A 24,775-nucleotide genomic window follows, 5' to 3' on the forward strand; every position below is an offset into this window, starting at 1 on the left:
TATGTGTGTGTGTGTGTGTGTTTCAGCAGGGCCGTGTTGGCACACACCTTTAATCCCAGCACTTGGGAGGCAGAGGTAGGCAGATCTCAGTGAGTTTGAGGCCAGCCTGGTCCACAAAGCGAGTTCCAGGACATTCAGGACTGTTACACAGAGAAACCCTGTCTTGAGAAACAACAACAACAAAAAAGAATGTGTGTTGGGTGTGACAGGCTGCCCAGCAGGACTTATTCAAAGCTTGCAGGTCCCATCACCTCTGTTCCAATAGCAACTGCTGTCCCGCACACAGCGGCCAGGCCAGCCACCAAGAGTTAGATGTGGCACCCCAAGTTAAGGGACCCAGTCCCCCACTGTGGTGCCTGGCCTCAGACACCAGCATCACTTTGGTGGCCTCGGGCTCCACACAATGCTGACTAACTGTAAATCCCCAGAATGGCTGTGACCTGCCTACCGTTTGTCATTTGCTAGAATTCACAGAAGACAGGACAGTACTGTATTTATGATTTTAACTTTATTAGAATGAAAAGAATCACAAGGAGTAACATAGAAACACAAACAGGGCAAGGTCTGGAAGGGTCTGGAGCACAGAGCTTCCTTGCCCAGCCACCCTAGGACAAGAGTGCATCAGCCTGAATGAAGCGCAGACCTGTGTGTGCCCACCTTCAGAGAAAATACACTAGGTCTCCACCACGGCTGGATTTATCGGCAGGATTCCCAGAGGTCTCGGACTCACCTCAATCCCCAGTTCTCTCTTCTCCCCTAGAGGGGTCCTTCAAGCTCAATGCCTCAACCCTCTAATCAATCACCAAACTGGTCTTTATATCGGCCAGCTGCCACCCTCGGTCATCTCCCACCAGGCAGGCAAATAACAATGACAGTCCATCCTCTCAGGAAATTCCAAGGACTTAACTAACACCCCCGACACATGCCCCCAAACCAGGGACAAAGGCCAGCCAAATGCTTTAATAGCCAGCATTTCCTGAGACACCCATACCTCTGTAGCAAAGATCATGAACGGGGTCCATCTTCTGGTCTGGCCTGTTTTGCATTTTGCTATTTAACTTTTCACGACAGAAATGTTCAAGCCTATGCATCAACAGTAGGAAGATTAAGAAAACGAGCCCCGGGTTCCCATCTCTCCTTGTTGGTTACTCAAATGGGGCTTACTTTTCAACAATGTTCCACCTTGACATTATCTTGAAGCAAAGCCCCCACACCCTCTCTCTGAGTATTATTTCCCCAAAGTTCCCTGCAATCGTCGCTACACTATGGTAGGCTTCAAGAGATCTGGAGTGGAGCCTGAGCACTCAGAGGGGCTGGGCAGTAGCTTTCAGGGGGTGGGTACCTCATCAGTGGATTTCAGAGTAAGGGACCACTTTTCCCCCCCACACCTCAATCCCCAGGGGACACAGAATTCTACTACACTGCATTCAGAGTGAGGAACGGCCAGCCTTGCCCTGTTTATGATGATTATCTCGGTAATGAATCGCCTCTAAAACACTACGTTCAAGAAGTCATCAGCGAAAACATTAGTGATTAACTAAAATCAATAGAGAGAAGTAAATGGTGTAAAAGATAACATCGATATTAGTAACAGATTGAAAATCAATCTCCAAGTAATTAAAAAGACTAGTCAGCCAGTCCTGAATAATACGAAGACTTGACCTTTAGTTTATCATGCTGGAGTGACCGAGACAGCACCCAGTTAGGATTTTACATCAACATTTCTGGAAAGTTCTGCATGTCTACAGGACCCTGGGGTTTTCCTGTCACCCATGCTAGGCATCTCTACCATGCTGGAATGACAAGAGCGGTGACCAGAGCCATCCATCCTCCACCTTCCCACCTGCCCGATTCTGCACAAGGGCGAGATGAATACACAGTTTCTGTCCATTCCAGGACCCTGAGGTACAGGATTACAGAAACGGCTGCAGTGAAGGTGAGGTCTTGCCATTGCAAACAGAAAGGTACCAGACAGCAAGGGTACACTCCTCCACTTACAACTCCAAAGCACCTCGAACAGCTCTGGGCTTTGGCGGCCTGCTTGACTCTCATAGACAGAGGGACACATGTCTTTCAGGCCTGAGCTGCACACTACCTGGGAAGAGTCTTGACTGCTGGTCTCATTTCTGCAGAAGAGCCCAAGCAGGACCCCTCAGTGAACCCTTGGCATTCTACTTCTCTAAACCTAGATGTTTCCCAAGTCTGACTTGGTTGCAAACAGGCTTTGTTTCAGAAGATCAGTGAAGATGCATTTAGACATCTTCAAATTCAGAGAAGGATCACCAAGAATTTGTGTAGCAAAGACAAATAAAAACAAAAACAAAACAAAAAAAAAACGTTTCAAAGGCCACATATCATGTACAGGGACATGGCCTCTGCAAAGACGCTCCCAGGGAACAGAACATTCCGCTGGGAGAGAACACAGGTCACACATCTGTCAGGAATGCCAATGCTGAGAGCCCTGGAATTCCATTACTAGATCTGAGATGTGCTATGTTCTCAAGTATCCATCCATATGAAAGGTCTAGGGGCCCTACCTTCCCCCATAGTGACCTCTCTTCATAGGAAGGCTTACAAGAGGGAGCTCCCCACATAGGAAAGAGAGCTAGGCTCCTGTCACAAGAGGCCAAATCCTCACAGGTTCTGGATTTGACGTCAGTACAGAAGGAGGGAGGGGAGATTTCGGTCATCCATCCCTGCCCTTTAGTGGCCTGGGCTATTTTCATTGCATGAAAGACCGCAGAGAAAACAGCCACCGGCTGGACCCTCCTTGTTTTTTTTTCTTATCCTGAAAGGTCTTCCTAACCTATAGTTTGGTCTCTATGAGCATCTGGAATTGGCTCAAATGAGGAAGACAGCAGAATGGTCCACATTAGGTGAGGGGTCTTGGACTCAACACTGGGCCTACAGTCTGTGGCTAAGGGAAAAACAGGAAAATGGCTGTCTCCCACAGGTCCTTCAGGCCCCTGAATCACTTCAGTGGGTGATCTCGCATGGCTCCCAAAGCAACCACATGCATCCCATCTACATGACGGTAGGGTATGGGAATGAGGTGTGGCTGGTCACTTAACAAAGGGTGACATGTACAGCCACAGCCCAGTATCTACAACCCGGAGGAAGGGGACATTACTGCTGAAGACAGCAATCAAGGCAAGACATGAGTAAGAGTAAAGCCGTCAGGCTCCCGTGAATCCAGCCAGGGTTCTGCTTCCCCACCCCCACTCCCAGCACAGGCCTCCAGCTCTATGGAAACAGTCAACATGTCCCTGGTGAGATGCCCTTGGGAGAGGGAGAGATTCCATCCCAACCAGATCAGGGTTCATTGACACAAGCTGATTCAGATTAGAGTTTGAAGCCTTACCTACAAAAGATTCCAGGGAGGAAGAAATATATGGAAACTCAGAGTAGGGATTAGGCTCAGAAGTAGAGCATATGAAGGTCTGAGATTCAATACCTGGTGCCAAAGAGATAATATACATGCTGATCCCAAAAACTGGATGTTCGCTTGTTTTTTGTTTGGTTTGTCTGTTTTTGAGACAGGGTCACACTATGTAGCTTCAGCTGTCCTGAAACTCACTATGTAGACCAAGCTGGTCTCAAATTCATAAAGATCCACCTGTCTCTGCTTTCCCAAGTGCTGGAACTAGACGCCTCGACCACTACACCGGGCTTTTTTTTTTTTTTTAAATCTAGAGCATAATCAAAACACGAAGGTCTGAAGGCTAACCCAAAGAGTAGACATCCATCATCTGAAAGAAAACGTGGTGGCGCACGCCTTTAATCCCAGCACGCGGGAGGCAGAGGCAGGCAGATCTCTGTGAGTTGGAGACCAGCCTGGTCTACAGAGCTAGTTCCAGGACAGGCTCGAAAGCTACAGAAAAACCCTATCTCGAAAAAAAAAAAAAAAAAGACAACAGGAGCACTAACAATTTAGTGCTCTGAAGCTCTGCCCAAGTGGCTAGCAGCCTGAGAGATTTTCCAGAACACTGGGAGGGGGGGTCACCCTGTCCTCAGGGGCACCGGGAGGTAGATATGCTTCCCCACCCACAAGACAATCACCCCACCCCTTTATGAGCCAAATCTCCCCGTTTTTTATTCTTTCAGCCTCTTCCCCAGGTCCCCGCCAAATCTCCTATCTGTTGGGGACTCAGAAATTCTCCTAGGAGAATCCCTTCTACGGTGTTTTGACCAGTCTTGAGTGATTCTCAGCAAGTCCAAGTGGCTGAGGCTGAGCCTGGCCTAGCAGCTTGCCTAATTGGAAGAGCAAATGGAAAGCTTGGTACCCGCAGAGAAGACCCAGAAGGCTGGGTACAGGGCTTCAGTAAAGTCCACCTTGTACTTATACATCACGCAGACCTTTTCAGTGACAGCAAAGAAAATGACAAAGCCGTGGTCACAGTTGAGAAGTACACCGACCCGGGTGGCCTTGGTGGAGGGCAGAGTTTTCTCCACGTTGTTGTGCCAGGCCGAGATCTTGTTATTGAACCATTCCACACACCACGAGTTGGCGTTCCGGCCCAGCCGGCTCTCGGGGCCCTGCCGCTCCATGCTGCCGTAGCAGATGCCTACACCGCAGAAGTTGTTCTTCTGCAGCTCCACCTCCCAGTAGTGAATGCCCTTCTTATAGCAGTGCAGCCCCAGGACCTGAGAACAGTAGGTGAACCTCTGGGGATGGGAGCGGTACTGCTGAAGACCCTCGGCCACAGAAGCGGTGGTGTAGTTGTCTGTCAGAGCCACCTTGTTGTGGGCAGTATTGTAGTCGAAGATGACTTTAACGGCATCTGAGAAAACACCCCCCCCCCCCCAGGGAATCAATGGCAGGAGGCCCAAAGCACTTGCACTTTTAAAGCTTTCTCTATCTATAGTTATTTTACCCATCTGCCTTTTTAACTACCCATCCACAGATCCACTTACCCATGCATCTATTCACACACCACCCACCCATTCACCCACTCATCTAACCATCCACTTTCCCCATCTACCCACTCATACACACTCCTATCCAGCTACCCATCCACCCATCCATCCAACTAACCATCCGCCTTCCCCCATCTACCCACTCATACACACACCTATCCAGCTACCCATCCATCCATCCATCCAACTACCCATCCACCTTCCCCATCTACCCACTCATACACACACCTATCCAGCTACCCATCCACCCATCCATCCAACTACCCACCCACCTTCCCCATCTACCCACTCATACACACTCCTATCCAGCTACCCATCCACCCATCCATCCAACTAACCATCCGCCTTCCCCCATCTACTCATTCATACACACACCTATCCAGCTACCCATCCACCCATCCATCCAACTAACCATCCACCTTCCCCATCTACTCACTCATACACACACCTATCCAGCTACCCATCCACCCAACTACCCACCCACCTTCCCCATCTACTCACTCATACACACACCTATCCAGCTACCCATCCATCCATCCATCCATCCATCCAACCATCCACCTTCCCCATCTACCCACTCATACACACACCTATCCAGCTACCCATCCACCCATCCATCCAACTACCCATCCACCTTCCCCATCTACCCACTCATACACACTCCTATCCAGCTACCCATCCACCCATCCATCCAACTAACCATCTACCTTCCCCATCTACCCACTCATACACACACCTATCCAGCTACCCATCCACCCATCCAACTAACCATCCACCTTCCCCATCTACCCACTCATACACACACCTATCCAGCTACCCATCCACCCATCCAACTACCCATCCACCTTCCCCATCTACCCACTCATACACACACCTATCCAGCTACCCATCCACCCATCCATCCAACTACCCACCCACCTTCCCCATCTACTCACTCATACACACATCTATCCAGCTACCCATCCACCCATCCAACTACCCATCCACCTTCCCCATCTACCCACTCATACACACACCTATCCAGCTACCCATCCACCCATCCATCCAACTGACCATTCATCTCTCCAAACACCCACTCAAATACACACATCATCTATCAACCCATTCAACTAGCCGCTCACTGGTGCTTGGACCACCCACTCCTCTGTCTGTTTATCCACCCACCTAGCATCTACCTGCCCAACCACCCATCTACCCATTTATGCACGCATCCGGATGCCCCCCCACTCTTGCATCCATCTAGCCAAGCTACTCACACTCCAGAAGCTCGGCTCTAGACTTGGCTAAGAAGTTTTCTAGCACCTTGGCTTTGAGCGCAGTCAAGTTTGGCTGTGGGGGGTTGGCTTTGGGTGGGGCTAGAAGAGGAAACAGAGAGTGGTATTCAAGACAAACTCAGGACAAATGGCAGAAACCTCCTTGGTGCTTGGGCACAACTCACCATCAGGGATAGTTGTTTTAAAATCCGTTGACTGCCCGGGAGCTCCAAAGGTGGGCTTGTTGGGTGAGGGAGTGCTGGGAGCGGGGGCAGTTGCTGAGAGGTGAGGGAAGACAGACGTGAAACAGCAGTACATCACAGAGGGCTGGATGACCTCCCCTCCCTTCTAAGGTGGCTGTCAACTTCCACCCACTGTCTGACCAGTCAGGGCCACACAAGTGAGTCCAGATAAGGCTCTTTATCTGTCTTACTCCTTTGCAGCTGGGCCTCCTTTCCCTGCTCAGGCCTGCCTGCCTTCACAGCGTATATTTGGAAGGACGGGGCCATTGCAAAGCCTTTGTTAAAGCAGGTCATCTGTTGCTCTCAATGTTAGTTCTAGGTCCAAACAAGTCATGAGAAAAAGATAAACAAATGCACAACTTACGGGTTTTCTTGGCCTTCTTATCCTCTAAAAGAAAGAAAGAAAGAAAGATTTTAGAATTAAGAAATTTTAAAGCACACTGCCATACATAAAAGACCATAGTAACACTCATCAGCACACACTTGCCACATGTAAACTAAGGAAGGCTGGCCTAACTTCAAATATAAGGGGGTGACTGGCAACACACATCTACAAGAACAGGAACCCCACCAGGGTCATGGGGGTATAGACTGACTAAGGAGGAGATGGGAATTTTCTAGGAAGTATTTATGTTGATCTGGGTAATGGTAAGATGGGACCCATTTGTCGAACATGTATTGAAATGTACATTTAGGGTCTTTGCATTTTACTACCAGAAGAAAACAAGTAAAAAAAAAGAGGAAGTCAGGGAAAAAATAGTCTTGGTTTAGTATTACCACAGTGCTTAAAAAACACCTGCCTTCCCTAGGGTTCTTCCGAGCACGCTCAGTCGCCAGGTGTTCTGGTCCACAGAGAGACCGAGGTTCAGCAGTGGTTTGCGGAAGACAACTCACACATTATAAACAAGCAGCAAGCAGTAAAGCTCACCCACAGTCCTCTTGCACCCCCGACACCACTAACAGCAGGGCACCTCCATGCCTTCTCACACTGACCCTGGGGAAGCAGTCCCAGCTTGCTTGTTTGAGGGTTAAAAAGAGTTCTCACAAGCAGTGTGTCCCACAGGAACCTCGCTTGCCTTCATTCCACGGGTCAATTGTTATTTTCCAAAGTGAGGGGCCATACTATACTAGGTCCATCCTGTTCTTCCCCAGCCCCACATCCACATTCCCATTGACAGTGACGCCATCCCTGATGAGGGGAGGGAAACAGGGGTAAAATCTAATGCTTGAAGTATGGGGTGGAAAAAGTGTTCTTCTGCCAGGTGGTAGTGGCGGTGGCTTATGCTTTAATCCCAGCACTTGGAAGGCAGAGGCAGGTAGATCTCTGTGAGTTCAAGGTCAGCCTGGCCTACAAAGCGAGTTCCAGGACAGCCAGGACTATAGAGACACTCTGAAACAAACAGTGCTCTGTCTTTTCTTTCTTTCCTTCTATTTTTCTTTTCCTTCCTTCCTTCCTTCCTTCCTTCTCTTTCTTTCTTTCTTTCTTTCTTTCTTTCTTTCTTTCTTTCTTTCTTTCTTTCTTCTTTTTCCTTTTTTTGAGACAGGGTCTCTCTACAGAGCCCCGGCTGTCCTAGAACTCACTATGTAGACCAGACAGGCCTCGATCTCACAGATGGAGATTAAAAGCATGTACCATCATGCCCTGCTTACTGTTTACTCTTTTTATAAACGAACCAATATACTGTACATGTGTAGAATCAAATTTTCACTGGTGGGGACAATTAGGAAAACATTTTCTTTGGCTCAGTGGGAGAGGTCAAGAGGGGAAAATAGTGAGAAACATGAGACCGGGGAGATGGCTCAGCAGGGAAAGCACTGGCCACGCAAGCATGAGGACCTGAGTTCAGATCTTGAGACCCCAGACAGTGCTCGGTGGGGTAGCATCCACCTGAAATCCCGGCATTCTTACAGCAAGATGGCCATAGGGGAATCCCGGAGGTGTTCAGGCCAGTTTGTCTGGCTTAGGCCATGGCAAACAAGAGACCCTGTCTCAAACAAGGTGGACGGTAATGACTGACACCCAACGGTGAATTCTGACTTTCACGTATGCACGATGTGTCCACACTCCCACACACAAACTTGAACACACACACACACACTGAAAGACAGGAAAGATTTTTTTAAAAAGAGGGAGAAACAGTGCAATGACATTGTACATTAAAGCCGGTTGGGTAGAGAGCACACTTACTGGCTGCGCTCGGAGTATATCAAATAGTTCTCAAACTCATGACAGCTTTGATGACTTCACCATCCCACACAGCCAGTGTAGGTGGAAAAGTCACATTCCCTGCCCCAGTGCAGTGCATGCCTGGCCCTGTACCACCTGTTCCCTGCCGCAGAACGTTTCTCCAGTTGAGACCCCAGTAAAGACTTGGGATGGGTTGTGACTGTCTAGAAGCCGCAGTGGCCGATGGGATGGTCTCACCTGTCAGCCACAGTCATACTGACACCAGAGAGATGAGAGGAGGCTACTTACGTTGGGGCTTCTTCACAGGGCGTGTAGTTTTGGATGTGGACTCTGTACCATGACCTCCCACGTCACCTGTGACAGAGAAAAGGGATGGCTGTATGTGACTCCTCTCCACCAACTCCCAGAGCTAGGTTTGTCAAAGCTGTGGGTAGAACATTCACACAGACACACAGCTCGCCCACTGACCAGCCAGTTAGTTGCAAGAGACAGAAATTAAATGCTAAGAGGACCAATTTGTTTGTTCCTTCTCTCTTCGGCTTAAAAAGCAGCTAGGGCGAAGTCTCCTCCGCAGCACTCAATTCCGGGACTTCTCTGAGATTTGGTTTCTTTGGCCATCCATCAAAGATTCCAACTTGATGATGGCTGATGGGACCCCTGAATGAGGTCAAGGTGTCTGGCGTGGAGTGGAGACTAGGCCAATGTCAGTTTCTTGCCCACTGGCTCTTTCTTCCCTCCTTCAAAAGTCACTCACAGATTTACCCCATATGAAGTACTTCTAGAACCTTCCACAAAGGTGCCTCATTGTTCCTGTTTCAGAAGTCCTTCTGCAAGGACACTGGGCTGGCCACGTGAAATTCAAGGCCATCACCTGTTTTTCAGCAGGGATTTTACAAGCGAGTCAGGCTCTCAGGCTCTCTGCCTCTCTGAGCAACACCACGGGACAGCTTTTGACAACAGAACACAGCTCCACCCTTCACAGAAGGTCACCACCTCTGAGGAGCTGGACTGGAATCGCCAGGAGCAGGAAAATGGCACCTATGTAAAGGATCCCAGAGGAAATGATTCCTGCTCTAAGGAGTGGGAACGGAGCTGGTAGGACAGCTCTGTGGGTAAAGGAGCTTGCCACCAAACCTGAGTTCCATCCCCGGGACCCACACAGTGGAAGGAGAGAACTGACACCCACAAGCTGACCTCTGATCTCAACGCCCGTGTCATAGTGCACATGACCACATGCATACACATTCAATATGCATACAGATAAAATAAATACATGTGTTTTCTTTTTAAAGGAGCGAGAATATTGGTACTGGAACCTGGCAGACAAATGTTTTTTGCTCAATGATTTCCACACAGTGAGAAGGAAGCCCAATGTGGGGGTGAATGTTCTATCCACAGCTTGGCAGAATCTAGAATCAACTGGGAGGCGGCCCTTTGAGCATGCCTGCGCCTGCGGAGGGTTATCAAGTTTGCATTAGCTGAGGTGGAAAGACCTGTCCTGATTGGGATGCTGGACTGTTTCAAATGGAGGAATCAAGGTGAGCACTAATGTGCAAACAATTCGTTGCCCTTCTGACTGAAAATGTCATGTGACCAGCTGCTTCACACTCTGCGGCCTTGACATCTTACCCGATGGACTGTGATGTGGGCTGGCAGCTAAAATAAGCCCTTTCTCTCTTCAGTTGCTTTTGTCCGGATATTTGATCACAGCTACAGGAAACAAATACAGATGCCTAACAAAACTAAAATGCCTAATGGTAAATTCCTTTAACCCAGTTACTTAGGAGCCTGAGGCAGGAGGATGCAAACTCTAGGCCAGCCTAGGCAACTTAAAAGATCCTTCCTCGATGCCAGGTATGGTGGCACACACGTTTAATCCCAGAATTTAGAAGGCAGAGGCAGGGGGATTTCTGTGGGTTCTAGGTCATTAGGTCAACTTTGTCTACATAGCAAGTTCCAAGACAGGCAAAGCCACATGAGAGAGAGAGAGAGAGAAAGAGAGAGAGAGAGAGAGAGAGACAGAGAGAGACAGAGAGAGAGACAGAGACAGAGAGAGAGAGAGAGACAGAGAGAGAGAGAGGGAGAGAGAGAGAGAGAGACAGAGACAGAGAGAGAGACAGAGACAGAGAGAGAGAGAGAGAGAGACAGAGAGAGAGAGAGGGAGAGAGAGAGAGAGAGAGAGAGAGAGAGAGAGAGAGAGAGAGAGAGAGACCTTGTTTCAAAAAAAAAAAAAAGATCCTGCCTTAAAATAAAAATGTTCAAAATGGCCATGGGTATAGATAGCACTTGTCTAGTGTATGAAGGCGGGTTCAGTTGTCAGTACAGCAAAGCCAAAGAATACAGTGAAACAGCAGAAAGGAATTAGCTGGTGAAGAATGGTGATGCTCCCAGCCAAGTGTGTCAGGAGGATATACACAAAGGTCCTGTGGCAGGAAGCATGGCACTGAGAGATAGGCTGTAGAGAGAAATGTGAGGGCTTGGGGGACAGTTTCTAATCTGTCTTGACGGTCAAGGTCTGGTCTGTCACTTTAGGACAACGGAAAGCCCCCGAAGGAGTTAGGAGGAAAACAAGGTGACGTCTAATCCTTCCTGGCGATAGCAGCAGATGCAGGGGGACTTTGGAGGAAGCTTGCATGGTCACGGAGCACAGGTGATAGTCTCAGCACAGCAGGCAGGTGGTGTCTGCACAGGGCTTGGGGGCAGAGGCAGAAGAGAAAAAAATTGATGGCTAGGTGTGGTGGTAGCCACCTGTAATCCTAGTACTTGGGAGGTGGCAGACGGTCTGGGCCAATGGAGAGATCTTGCTTCAAACAACCAAGGATTGGGTGTACAGGCCGGAGGTAGAGAGCTTGCCTGGTACACACTGGGATCGGTCCCCAGAACGGAGTGGTGGCAGCGGGGTGGGCATGGGTAAAGCAACAAACCACCATGGTGGCTGAGATGTGGAGGAAAAAAAGGGAAAGTTGTGCCAAAGAGGAACTGGAGGCTTCTCCGATCCTGGAGCTAGCCATCCGTCCCCGTCCACCAAACACGCTGGCTATCCAGGGTCACTCGAAACCATCCAGAGTTCATCAGACCACCAAGCCTTAAAGCTCTTTTTGGAAGGATAGCTGTGACATCAGGACAAAGCAGAGTCACATCCAATGGAGAATGCAGTTTCAAGACTTCCGAAATTCAAGCCCCAGTGATCTGGATCACACCCTAAGGCACATGAGTGTTGGGTCACTGTCATTACCTGGGCCAATGGACTCCTCAGCCCTCTCCTGGAGCTGCTTGATGGAGCGCTTCAGATCATTCTTGAGGTCCATTGCTCCCTGGTAGACCGCCTTTATCAACTCGTGGTCTAGGTCAATCTTGGGGATGAAGACTGGTTTCGTTGACACTTCTCGCAACTTTGCAGCTTTCTGGAACAAGTCAAGGTGTTAAGGACAGGCAATTCAAAGGAAGCTAGAGCCAGGCTCCATCTTCATCAACCCCACAAGATGTTTCCTACGACAACAACGAGTCCCTGACTGCTTCAATCACAAGCCCAAGGTCACCAGCAATTGAAGTGTTTTCTTAAGAACTGGAGATGGAGGTTGGAGAGATGGCTCAGCGGTTAAGAGCTCCAACTGCTCTTCCAGAGGTCCTGAATTCAATTCCCAGTAACCACATAGTGGCTCACAACTATCTATAATGGGATCTGATGCAGACAGAGCACTCATACAATAAAAATTAAAAAAAATAAAATAAAAACAAACAACTGGAGCCAGAAGGACCTCAGAGGTCACTTGTCTTACAAAGCAGATAAAGAGGTCACATGGCAAGTGGCTTGCACAGAAACTATGCCAACGAGAGTCTCTGGATCTCCTCCCTTCCTTCCAAGTGGTACAGGACACTCCAACCCAATAAAGCCCTAATGACGGTCAGGAATGTCTGATGGCATACAAGGTTGATCTAGAACATCTTCTATGGGATGCGAGTCGGGATGGGAATGCCATTAAACTTAAAAAGTTATCTCACTAACTTGAGTCCTTTGGAATGAAGGGGACTCAGACAAGGCCTTTGAATCCTTTTCAGTTCTCAGACACAGGAATGAGCTCCCAGGGGCAGGAGAAAACCTTCACCAGGGCACCAGCAGGTATCATGCACAGAGGAAGTTCCATCACTCCTGTACTGAGCAGGGAATCTGGGTCCTGCACTGTCTAAGGGAGGGAGAAGGGGGGAGTGACAAGATGTGGCTTATAGCCAAAGGATATACAAAAACAAGGACATCTGAAATGACAGCATTAGCGCTGTGACGGAGTGGGACATTACGCTGCAGCACTAATAATGTGTAACACCGGAACCCAAGAGGGTGGACCTGGAAAAAGGACATAATCCACTGGGAAGATGAGGCCAACGTGGTGTTTACACTCAGGGGGAAGGGAGAGTGCAGAGCCTGTCCGGATAGCAAGGACCTCACTCATGGGCCATGCTAAGAAGCATTGGGCCAGACAGAGCAGGAAGACAGTGCTTCAGAAAGACATTTTCAGGGACCACGTGAGGAAGGACTAACATGGTCCCAAGAGTCTCTTCTTACACATATACCCTCTGTATCCATCTCCTTGAGCACAGGGCAGATGCACAGGAAAGGATGCTACTGCCCCAACAAACTTACAAGGAACAGAGGAGGTACACCATAGGGACAATAAAGACATCAAACAAGCTGAAATAATTATTCAAAAGGGCAATTATTCTGCGTGGTCCAGGATACTAATTGGGTAAAAGACCTTACTAGAGGAACTTGGGCCTTCCTCGAGGGAAGCACAAGCTGCCAAGTCGAAAGAAAGCCTCAGCAGACAGCCAGCAAGAAAGTGTACACTTGACCTACAGCCCTGAGGAACTCAAATTCCGATAGCAGCCAGGTGTACTTGGAAAACAACCCTGTGCTCCAAAATCAATACAGCCTAGCCTGTAGCTAGACTGTTGATGCCCTGCCAACAATGGGGAAGCCATGTCCAGATGCTGAGCCAAGGGACCAATGAGATAATAATCAGCCCTTCTCTAAAGCCCCTCAGTTCAGGGGAGCTGCTGCAGAGCACAGAAACAGAACATGTCTCCGAGACACTTCCAGCACCAACTCCGTGAGGCTCAGACTGCTATCAGCTCTGGGAAGCTAACCCGCACGACAGCAGCCTTGGCCCGACTCACCTCCAGAAACTCAAACTCGTCCCCTTTGGCCAGGGTGAGCTCAACCTCTGCCTTCAGGTCCTGCATCTCATTCTTCTTCTTGACAAGGACCTGGTAGATGGTGTCCAACTTTCCGAAGACCCTCTTCTCCTCCTCCTTCAGCCTACGTGTGGAGCCAGTCTCTGCCGAATCAATGACGGCCTTCATCTCCACATATTCTTTTCTCAGGTGTTCCAGCTTATGTCTCATAGAGTCCTACAAGGCCAAGGCGAAGGGGCTCCTGTTAGACTGGTGGAAATGCAAAGGCTGCACACTGGGTGTCGGCAAGAGGGGAGCAAGCACCAGGAACTGCATGACACTTCATGGCACTTGGCAATGTCCCGCCCACCTGGAGGAGATCACACCCCAAGACCCGGCAACCCAATCCCTAGGACGATACTCTTTTTAAAAAAAAAAAATATTTATTTATTTATTTATTATGTACACAGTATTTTATCTACATGTATTCCTGCAAGCCAGAAGAGGGCACTACACCTTATTACAGATGGTTGTGAGCCACCATGTGGTTGCTGGGAATTGAACTCAGGACCTTTGGAAGAGCAGGCAATGCTCTTAACCACTGAGCCATCTCTCCAGCCCCCTAGGACGATACTCTTAAGCACCTGCCCTGGAAGCACATAGAAGGATGTTCACAAGTGCCGGGTGGTAATAGCACACACCTTTAATTCCAGCACTCCGGGAGGCAGAGGCAGGTGGATCTCCGAGTTTGAGGCCAGCCTGGTCTACAAAGTGAGTTCCAGGATGGCCAGGGCTTCACAAAGAAACCCAGTCTCAAAGAACAAAACAAAACAAAACAAAAAAACAACAAATATTAACAAGAAAATCCAGGTGTGGTGACTCACAACTGTAATCCCAGCACTTGGGAGGCTGACACCGGAGGACCAGAAGTTCAAGGTCATCCTTGGCTGCCTGGCCTACTTGAGGGCAGCTTGGGCTGCGTGTGACCCTCATCTCCAGACTGGGGTGGGGGAGGAGGGGAGACAACTGTTCACAAGCAACACTGTTTGACACAGCAAAAGTGAGCAGGTCACAGTGGTACATGTTTATTGTCCCAGTTCTTCTGGGGACTGAGGCAGGAGGGTCGCTTGAGCCCAGGTGTTTGTGTCTGGGCTACAGAGTAAGACTATCTGGGGGTGGGGAACCTGAACATAGGAGAGGCGATGCAAAGACTGAGAACTGATCATAGGACGGAATATTAAACAATAAACGAGAGATCCGTGTGGATCCATCTCCACCGGGGAAAACACAGAAGCAGAAGACGCAGTATGATTCTTTTCACACAAAGCTCAGACATTAACGAAGTGGTGGTGTTTGTTATTAAGGAATGCACACGCATACAGACATGCATATAGGAATGAATGAACAATTCAAGATGGTGATTCTTCCTTGAAACTGAATAGGGTATAAATATAAGGTAGAAACAGGGGTGGAAATACACTGCAGATATTAACTTTTTTTTATTTTTTATTTTTCAAGACAGGGTTTGTCTGCATAGATAGCCCTGACTGTCCTGAAACTTACTATGTAGACCAAGATAGCCTTAAATTCAGAGATCCACCTGCCTCTGCCTCCCAAGTGCTGAGATCAAAGGTGTGCGCCACCGCTGCCAGGCTGGGATATTAATTTCTTAAGGCAGTTCTTATTAAATTTTTAAAAGAAGGCATGAAACAATTTCAAAAAGTTCCTAAAGATGGTCATTCCCTTAGAACTCTCCTTTTGAGTGTTACATGTGGCTTCTGAGCTTTTGAAAAATTACAAGAGGAAATGTGTCATGATTCGTGAGTAGACACTAGATGTAAAAACTTGAAACCACCAGGTGATGGTGGGACACCCTTTTAGACCCAGAACTTGGGAGGCAAAGGCAGGTGGGATCTCTATGAGTTCAAGACCAGCATGGTTTACAAAGCAAGTTTCAGGACAGCTAAGGCTATTATACAGAGAAACCCTATCTCAAAAAAAAAAAAAAAATCAGAGGTGCATGGGATGATTCTGGTAGACAGTGTTGCTTCAACAGTCGTATTTTTGAACAAACTTCTTGGGTAACTGCAATAGTTCAGAATCAAACATAACAAATAAAAAATATACACTGTACACCCAAAGAGTAGAACTTAACTTTTTAAAAACTGTTACATTAATCATTAAATTTTTTTTTGTTTGTTTTTTTGAGACAGGGTTTCTCTGTAGTTTTGGTGCCTGTCCCGGAACTAGCTCTTGTAGACCAGGCTGGTCTCGAACTCGCAGAGGTCTGCCTGCCTCTGCCTCCCGAGTGCTGGCATTAAAGGCGTGCGCCACCACCGTCCGGCATAATTATTAATTATTTTGTTGTTGTTGTGTGCATACAGTCCGAGGAAGTCAGAGAACAATTTCAGGAGGAAGTCAGAGAACAATTTCAGGAGCTGGTTCTCCTTTTCCACTAGCCTTGGGGACCAAACTCAGGTTGTCAGGCTTGCACAACAAGCACCTTTACTCACTGAGCCATTTCACTGACCCTCCACTCTGAACCCAGCCCTTCGCTCCACCTCCTCTTGTGAACACCAGCATCCTTCAGTGCTCATTTCCTCCTATGCTTTTTGTAAGAGAACACCCCAGGAGTGTCAAGCAGGTACACAGCTTCTCAGACAACATTTCCCAGACTACCCTGAAACTAGGTTTGCCCAGGGTGGCTAAATTCCTTCCAGTGTGACAAGGCTAGAAGTGGTATGTTGTAACACCACAATGATTGCTTAAAAGGAAATTGCTTGTTGTTGGTATCTTCCATCTTGTTCCCCTTTTCCCAGGCTAGAGCAAGCAGGTAAGGGTGACCCAGAACCCCAAACCCTACAGACATGTTAATAGTTTTATTATTATTATTATTTGCCTTGGAACAATTCTTTTCTACACTATGAATATGTCTTACTCTCATGGGTTAATAAAAGTTGACAGGCCAGCAGCTGGGCAGGAAGTTAGGCAGGAAAAACAAATTGAGACTAATGGGAAGAAGGAGGGTGGGGGTCAGGACACCAGCCAGTTACCCAGAAAGCAAGACATGCTGCAGTACATAGAGTAATAGAAATGGGTTAATTTAAATGTAAAAGTTAGCTAGTAACAAGCCCGAGCTATCGACCGAGCATTTATAGGTAATATTCAGCCTCTAAGTATGTTATTTGGGAGTGGGTGGTTAGGATAGGAAATGTCCGTTTACAATTATTATTATTGTTATTATTATTATTATTACTACTACTACTATTATAGAAAAGCTAGGTACATTCCAGTTTGAATGGGCCACCTTTGCCTAGCTTAGCACGTAAACCCCTTCCTCCTACCTTGGGGCACAGAGACACTATTGTCTTGTCACTACCTAACAACAAACCCTTCTGTCAATAAATCCTTAATACATGTTACAGTCTGTGAAATCCTGGATCTGCCAGCCTCTTTGTTCTTCAATACCTTCCGCCTTGGCAGCCAATTTCTATGATAGTCTTTGGCTTTTCAGAAAGAAAGAAAAAGAAAGACAGGGAGGGAAGGGAGGGAGGGAGGGAAGGAGGGAGGGAGGAAGGGAGGGAGAGGGGGAGGGAGAGGGAGAGGAGAGGGATCCATCTTCAATCAAAGACATGAGAGCATCACACTGTGGAGTAGTAGAACAGTACGATGTCTGTGTGGGGCAAAGCTACGCTACAGGTCAAGGGTTACTCTGGTGTGGGCTTCAACTGTTAAACCAAACAACCAACTACCTTGTTGGAGTCCCTGCACTTGGTGGTATCCTCATCCCAGGGTTAGCCTGCCCTCCAACCAATGCTCATAATTCTACCTCCCCCTCCCCCGTAGGTCTCACAGACTCCTCAGAGGAGTTGTGGTTCCGCTATGGCGGTGGGAAGTTGAAAGTTGCATCTCCACCAACACAATTGAAGTCAGAAGGGTCAGTTGGTGATAGAGCTGATATCGGCACCCGAATTTTAACAAAGGTACGATGCTGCAGCTCAGCAACGGTATCCTCAAAAATCTAGCTCCTTTCTTTCACTCTATAGGTAAACTGGGCATTGGAGAAGTGGCTCGGTGGTTAAGAACATTGCCTGCTCTTTCAGAGGACCCAGTTTGGTTCTCAGCAGCCATATGGCGGCTCATGACAGGCTGTAACTCCAGTGCCAGGGGATCTGACACACTCTTCTGGGCTCCACAGGCACTAAGCACAGTGTGGCACACACATATAAATAGGCAAAAAAACACTCATGCACATAAACTAATTTCAAGACAGGGTTTGTCTGTGTAGCAGTCCTGGCTGTCCAAGAACTTGCTTTGTAGACCAGGCTGACCTTGAACTCCCAGAGACCTGCCTCTGCCTCCCAAGCGCTGGGATTAAAGGCTCGAGCCACCAAGCCTGGCTAGTTTAATTTTTTTTTAAATATTTATTTATTATGTATACAACCCTCCTTCCAAGTATGCCTGCGTGCCAGAAGAGGGCACCAGATCTCATTATAGATGGCTGTGAGCCATAATGTGGTTGCTGGGAACTGAACTCAGGTCCTCTGGAAAAGCAGTCAGTGCTCTTAACCTCTGAGCCATCTCTCCAGCCCCCTAATTTTTTTTAATGGGAAATGGTTAATAAATCTGCCACTGATTTAACATGGCAACATGTCCACTGCGAACCTATGATACTTCTTTCTTGGTGTTTTTTCCTGTATATCCTGTGTGTTAATGTCAGACAGCCAACATATCCACCCACACCCTAAAGTCTGTGAATATAGCCTCGGTTAGAACAAGGATCTTTGCAAATGTACTTAAATTAAGAGATCATCTTAAGCTAGCCAGGTAAGCCTTGAGTTCTTATAAATGGAAGCGAAGTCACAGAAGGAAAAGATTGATGCAGCCGCAAGACAAGGAAGACCAGAATTTCTTGAAGCTGGAAGGAGTCTCCCCAGACATATTTCTTTCTTTCTTTTTCTTCTCCTTCTCCTCCTCTTCTTCTAAGATTAGGTCTCACTGCATAGTCCTGGCTAGCCTAGAGCTCACAGAGATCTGACTGTCTCTAGTTCCTGGGTGCTGGAATTAAAGGCAAGCACCACCAAGCCTGGCCTATTTATTTATCCTTAGTTTTTTATTTACTATTGGGGTGGAGGTGTGTACCACAGCATGAGTTTGGAGGTCAGAGGTCAACTGTGTGGTGTCAGTTCTCTCCTTCCACCTTGGCTTGGATTCCAAGGATTGATCTTTGGGTGTCAGACTTACACAACAATCACCTTTATGAATTAAGTCATCTTTCTAGGCCCCTTATTCTTAATTTTTAATAATTCTCCCAAGGCTGGGCTTACAGACAGTCTTCAATTTGTGTTTAAAAGACCATTTCTTGAACATGCAGCTTTTTGAATGCGAAACTTTTTGTTTGTTTTTTTGTCGAGACAGAGTTTCTCTGTGTAGCCTTGGCTGTCTTGGAACTTGCCCTGTAGATCAGTCTGGCCTCAAACTCATAGAGATCTGCCTGCCTCTCCCTCCCGAGTGCACAACCACCACCACCACCTGGAGCTTTGTTTTGTTTTGTTTTTTTAAGACAGAGTTTCTTGCTGAGAATGAGGGTGCACACCTCTAATTCCAGTACTCAGGAGGCAGAGGCAGACAGATCTCTGAGTTCGAGGGCAGACTAGCCCACACAGTGAGTTCCAAGACAGCCAGGGCTACGTAGTAAGACCCTGTCTCAAATACAAAACCAAAACAAAAGACAAGGTCTCAGACACCCAGGCTGGTCTGGACATCACTAAGTAACCAGAGATGACCTTGAACTTCTGATTCTCCTGCACCTGTGGTGCAAGAGTGGAACCCAAGGCTTCGAGGAAGCTACGCAAGCACTCCGCCGACGGAACTACACTCCCAGCCACGGCCAAGCTGTGTCTGTCCTCCCTGAAGGGTGGACACTGTTCCGGCGTTTCCAGGCTGCAGGGGGGGGGGGGAGTCACTCACGTGCACGCTCTGTTGCTTGGCTCTCACATCCTCCAGTGCTCTGGTTGCCCCGCTGATGTGACTGTGCATGGTGGACAGTTTTTGCCTCAGTTTGTTCTGTAGAGGAAACACACAGGGACACAGGGTGAGAGATCCCCTCTTTAGCCTCCAAGCCCCCCACGCTGGGGGCTATCCTCACCAACCATCCCGCCGGGATATCTGCCTACCCTGGGCTTCTTGTATTTGGTGCCCACCCCCCCTTTATCCCTTTAGGCAGACAATACAGAAACACCAAGACTGGGAACCAAAATGATTGTTTGAAATCCCCTTCCCAGCTATGTGTCTTCGGCCTATTTCCTTGGCCCTGAACAGATACCACTGTGTCTGCCTACACAGGCTATCAGGAAGACAACCAATGCAAGATCCACGCTCAGAGCACAGCCTGGATCTGCCTAAGGCCATACTAAACGTCGGCTTCTATTCCAACACACTTCATCCGCTACTACTCATTTTACAGCTCATGAAATCCAAGCAATGGTGAGCGGCCACACTCACAGAGACAGAACAATCTGGAACAGCTGCTTCTGTGATGGCGGGTGAGGTCACTCGCCCTACCACAGCAAACACCCATGAAAGCAGACAAAATGTCAAAGGAAAGGTTCGCTACAAGACGCTGGGGAGCTAACAAAGCAATGTCATTTCCAGGAACCCAGCGAAGGAGCCCAAGGCCACATTATTAGTAACTGGTACAGCTAAAGTTCTGGTACTAAACGTGTAGACTACTTAACTGTGTATACTAGGAATTTCTAGGGAAACAAATAAACAAACATTTTCTTCCCCTAACCAACTAGCTCAACACACTCTCGCCCTCTCATCTACTTTCCTGCTTCCTCTATTCCATCAGAGTCCCTTGGCGCTGAACCTGACCTGGAGACTGGATTTCAACCAGCCACTGTCACATGTGAGGGCCGGACACAGAGATCAAGGCTGCGCAAACTCTAGCCAGAAAGCCCAGGTCAGTGATATTTGACTCAGCCTTGGTGACCCAGCCCTTCCCCCAGGCCTCCAACAATGGCTGAAATAGATTTGGGTCAAAGGACAAACCCAGGCAGATCCTGCCTCCCCTAAGCTGGAAGACACTTGAGAACACCAGCAACTGCCTCACTTCCAGAACTGCCCTGGGAGCCCTCCCCGCTGAAAGGGTTACCCACTATTAATCAAACCAGATAACTGTTCCCTCCACCCCACTCCAAACCAAAGAGAAGCAACTCAAGGAATTTAGGGGGCGATAACAGACCACTGACCAAGGTTAAAAAAAAACACTTTGAAGTTTGGGGGAGCTTGTTACAGACCAAGGACCTGGGTCCTCCACATGGGAGAGAATGGAATCCTGAGTCTGCACCCCCAAACTAGCAGCCAAGATACTCAAGACAGCAGTGCTTGCTTGTCAGGGGCTGGCATTAAAATACTAAGAGTAGCAGCTAGGTCAAAAACGCCATGGACATAAGGTTGGCAGGGGAATCCTGTGACCAGGATTAAAAGACAGTGGGAATGGCAGCTCGCTCCAGCTCTAGACAAAAAGGCTGAAAGAGAACAGAGGCTCAGGCCAGGCTAGGCAGGCCCTCCTGCCCTGGTGAATAGGTGCTTCTAAAAGAGCCCTCCTTGGAAGCCAGGTTACTGCAGGGATCACTGGCAAGTCCTCTGGACTGAGAGAGACCACTAGGACAGTGTGTCCTGTCTGTGGCTCTCCCAGAGCATGAGGGGCCTCATCTACACAGGCCCAGTAACAAAATGGTAGCAACCAATATGGAGATTTTGCAGAAAATGGTTTTTTCAGAGGCTGCCTCATCTACTGTCTGTCTTATTTTTTTTGTTAAAAAAACAAAAATCCGGGGCTGGAGAAATGGCTCAGTGGTTAAGAGCACTGCCTGCTCTTCCAAAGGTCCTGAGTTCAATTCCCGGCAACCACATGGTGGCCCACAACCATCTGTAATGAGATCGGATGCCCTCTTCTGGCCTGACGGCATACATGCAGACAGAATATTGTATACATAATAAATAAATAAACAAATATTTAAAAAAAAAAAAAACAAAAATCCCTTAATTCTTATTAGATTTATGTATGTGTGTCCACACACATGCGTGGCACATGGATGCCAAGTCGAAGGACAATTTGCTGGAGTTGGTTCTCTTTCTACCATATAGGTCCCCGGGATCAAACTGTTTGTCATAGCTTTGGTGACAAGTTCCTTTACCAGCTCAGCAATCGCGACAGTTGTTTGTCGTTTTGAGGCAGTCTCACCCTGGAGCTGGCCTCGAACTCACGACGACCTCCCTGCTCACGATGACCTCCCTGCTTACGCCTCCCACGTGCTGAAATTACAGACACGAGGAACCATGCCCGCTGCACCTCATGTTCACTATAACCTGAGACTAGCATCACGGTGTCCCCCGTTTTATCATTTTGCATCTGAAAGCTATGAGCGGGAGTCAGGGTTTGAACCCAGATCTTGGCATCGACTATGGTAGGAGACTCATGAGCACCAGGCCTTCCGATACTGAATTCTGAAGTACTTCCCAGGAGACCCAACCTACCCAGAGATCGGCAGTGACTGGCCTTAAGCCAAACAGCTAGCCCTGTGGGGCAAAGCGGATCCCCAGGTTCCAAAGGCTAGGCATACTTTCTTCTAAAACAGGTAGAATCAAGGGTGTCCATACCCACAAGGGGATGTCCATACACACGGGCGGGGGTGGGGGTTCCGAGGAGGTGAACTCAAAAGCTGTACCTTTAGGTCCAACTGCCAAGATTCAAAGGGAAAACGCCTGGAGGAACCTGGCTAAGCCCCAGGCAAGGTCAGGGAAGGGCTGTGGTAAAAGGGAGAAGAACTAGGATCCCATTCCTGGCACCGCTGCAAAACCTGCCAACCTCACCCAGGCTTACGATTCCTTTCAGGACACTGGGACAGGTCTCAACTTCTCAGACATTTAGTGAAATGAGATCAGATCACACTTTGACAAATGTGGCAGAGAGGCAGCTTCCGCTGAGTCCACAGGGCAAAGACAGGAGCCTCTAAATCTAAAGCCTCTAAAATCATCACAACCCTGGAAGGCCCTCAGGAACTCTGATACCCCCACCCCCACCCCTCCTGTCTTTAGCAAAGTGGACCTAGGTCCAGAAGCTAAAACCCTGCGCTCAGTTTCACACAGCAAGAATGACTACACTACCTGGGCATGGTAGGACATGCCTGTGTCCCAGCATTTGGGAAGCAGAGGCAGGAGGGATTTCTGAGTTTGAAGCCAGCCTGGTCTACAGAGTGAGTTTCAGGTCAGCCAGGAATAAGTAATAGTGAGACCCTGTCTCAAAAAGAAAAAGACGGCTACACCACAGAGCAACAGGGGTTCCCAGGGCTCTGCCCACACTCCCTGTCCGTTAGAACTGCCCTGATCAACACATGCTTCTTCTTACAGCCTCCAAGAGCACTCACGCTTCTGGACTCAACAGATGTGGATACCAGTCTGGAGGTCTACAGGGGAATGAAAACTGGAACCGTGAGTCTGAGCTGCTTGGTTCCCAGCTCTGATTGTTTGGACAACTATTGCTTTAGCGCTGCGAAGCTAATCTCTCTGGGACTGTTTTTCCTGAGCTGTGGAAGGAACTAGCACACAGTTCTTACATGCTGCCAGGATCTGGGGTGGGGGAAGTGGGGGTGGGGGGAGGAAGGTAACCCCCAGAGTTCACAGTCAATATTCAAAACTACTAAACTCCACTGGAGAATCGCAGGCTTGGGGGCAGGCACCCTTATCTGTGCCTTCAGTTGTCTGCTACATAAAATAGACAGGAGAGGACTGGAGAAAGCAGGCAATGGATAAGAGGAAGGCTATATAATATATAACCTCCTGGCTCTCTGATTTGCCAGTGGGGCTGGCCCTCTACTGCAGTTTACAGACAGTGGCCTTAGGAGCCTGGGGCCACGAGGTCGGTGAAGGGGTGGATCTCTGACCCAGTAAAGCCTATCTCCTCCGGCAACCCAGGATGGGCCCTCTCCACAATTTAGCTGGCCCGGGACGTCCTCTATACCCGCACCAGCCATTCCCTACCTCCAGGTCGGCGCTGGCCTGGCTTAAGGGTGTAGGGGAACAGGTCTTGTGTTCTACCAGGCAGATATGGCAGATGCACTCGCCATGCTCGGGGCAAAACAATTCCCGAAGGCGGTTGTGCTGGGGACATTTGCGGCGCAGCAGGTCACGGACGGGTGGCTGCAAGGGGTGGTCCAGGAAGGCGGGACTGTCGAAGTGCGGTCTCAAGTGCTCCTGGCAGAAAGAGGCCATGCACACGAGGCACGTCTTCACCGCGAACTCCTTCAGGCAGTGGTCACAGGCCACCTGGGTGGCTGAGCTGGAAGTGGCGGAGCGGGCAGGGGGCGTCCAGTCGTCCACCGGCGTCCGTGCCTGATCGGCTTGCAGGAACTGCTCCACCACTGCGCACAGCACCGTGTTCTTGTGCAGCTGCGGGCGCATCTGGTACACGGTGCGGCATTGCGGGCATCGGTACGGCGGGCCCTGGACGACCCACGTCTCATCCAAGCACGACCTGCAGAAGTTGTGGCCGCAAGGGGTGGTGACGGGTTCCTTGAAGGATTCCAGGCAGATGGAGCACGACAGCTCCTCGGCCAGAGGACCCAGCTCTGCCATTGCGCTCCTGGGGGCACCCGACGGGACGCGCAGGGACAGCGGCAGACACCACCGCGCGGTGCTCAAAAAGCAACGAAGGAATCGAAACTGGACGGGAGGGGCGGCGCCCTGGGCTTTCAGGAAGTCACGTGGGTCCCGGGAGGAGGGGGCGTGTCTGAGGCCTCTGGGCTGGTGCTGAGAGCTAAAGGTGGGGCGACAGGCAGAGTCCTGACCGCCCCCAGCGACCCGAGCAGCCTCAGCACGAACACCAGGTGCCGTCTCAGGGTCACTCAGCAGATGAACTGTCACAGGAGTTGGGGTATTCGTACTCCCCTACTCAGGGCCCGTGTCCTCCCGGAGTGCAGCACCACTTTGGAGAATATTCG

At 49.0% G+C, this 24,775-nt stretch overlaps 1 protein-coding gene across 1 annotated transcript; it reads right to left on the minus strand.

Moving 5' to 3' along the window:
* Positions 1-489: 489 nt before the first annotated feature.
* Positions 490-24,494, minus strand: Trim25 (tripartite motif containing 25). Its single transcript, XM_075991138.1, has 9 exons — positions 23,817-24,494; positions 19,740-19,835; positions 13,773-14,006; positions 11,836-12,004; positions 8,889-8,954; positions 6,777-6,800; positions 6,356-6,448; positions 6,174-6,272; positions 490-4,781 (listed from the first exon to the last, which is right to left on the minus strand). The coding sequence occupies exons 1-9, from the start codon at positions 24,408-24,410 to the stop codon at positions 4,252-4,254; spliced, it is 1,905 nt and encodes a 634-aa protein (XP_075847253.1). The 5' UTR covers positions 24,411-24,494; the 3' UTR covers positions 490-4,251.
* Positions 24,495-24,775: the final 281 nt, after the last annotated feature.

The sequence above is a fragment of the Microtus pennsylvanicus genome, chromosome 11 (assembly GCF_037038515.1).
Source record: "Microtus pennsylvanicus isolate mMicPen1 chromosome 11, mMicPen1.hap1, whole genome shotgun sequence".
In the NCBI taxonomy this organism is placed as follows: Eukaryota; Metazoa; Chordata; class Mammalia; order Rodentia; family Cricetidae; genus Microtus; species Microtus pennsylvanicus.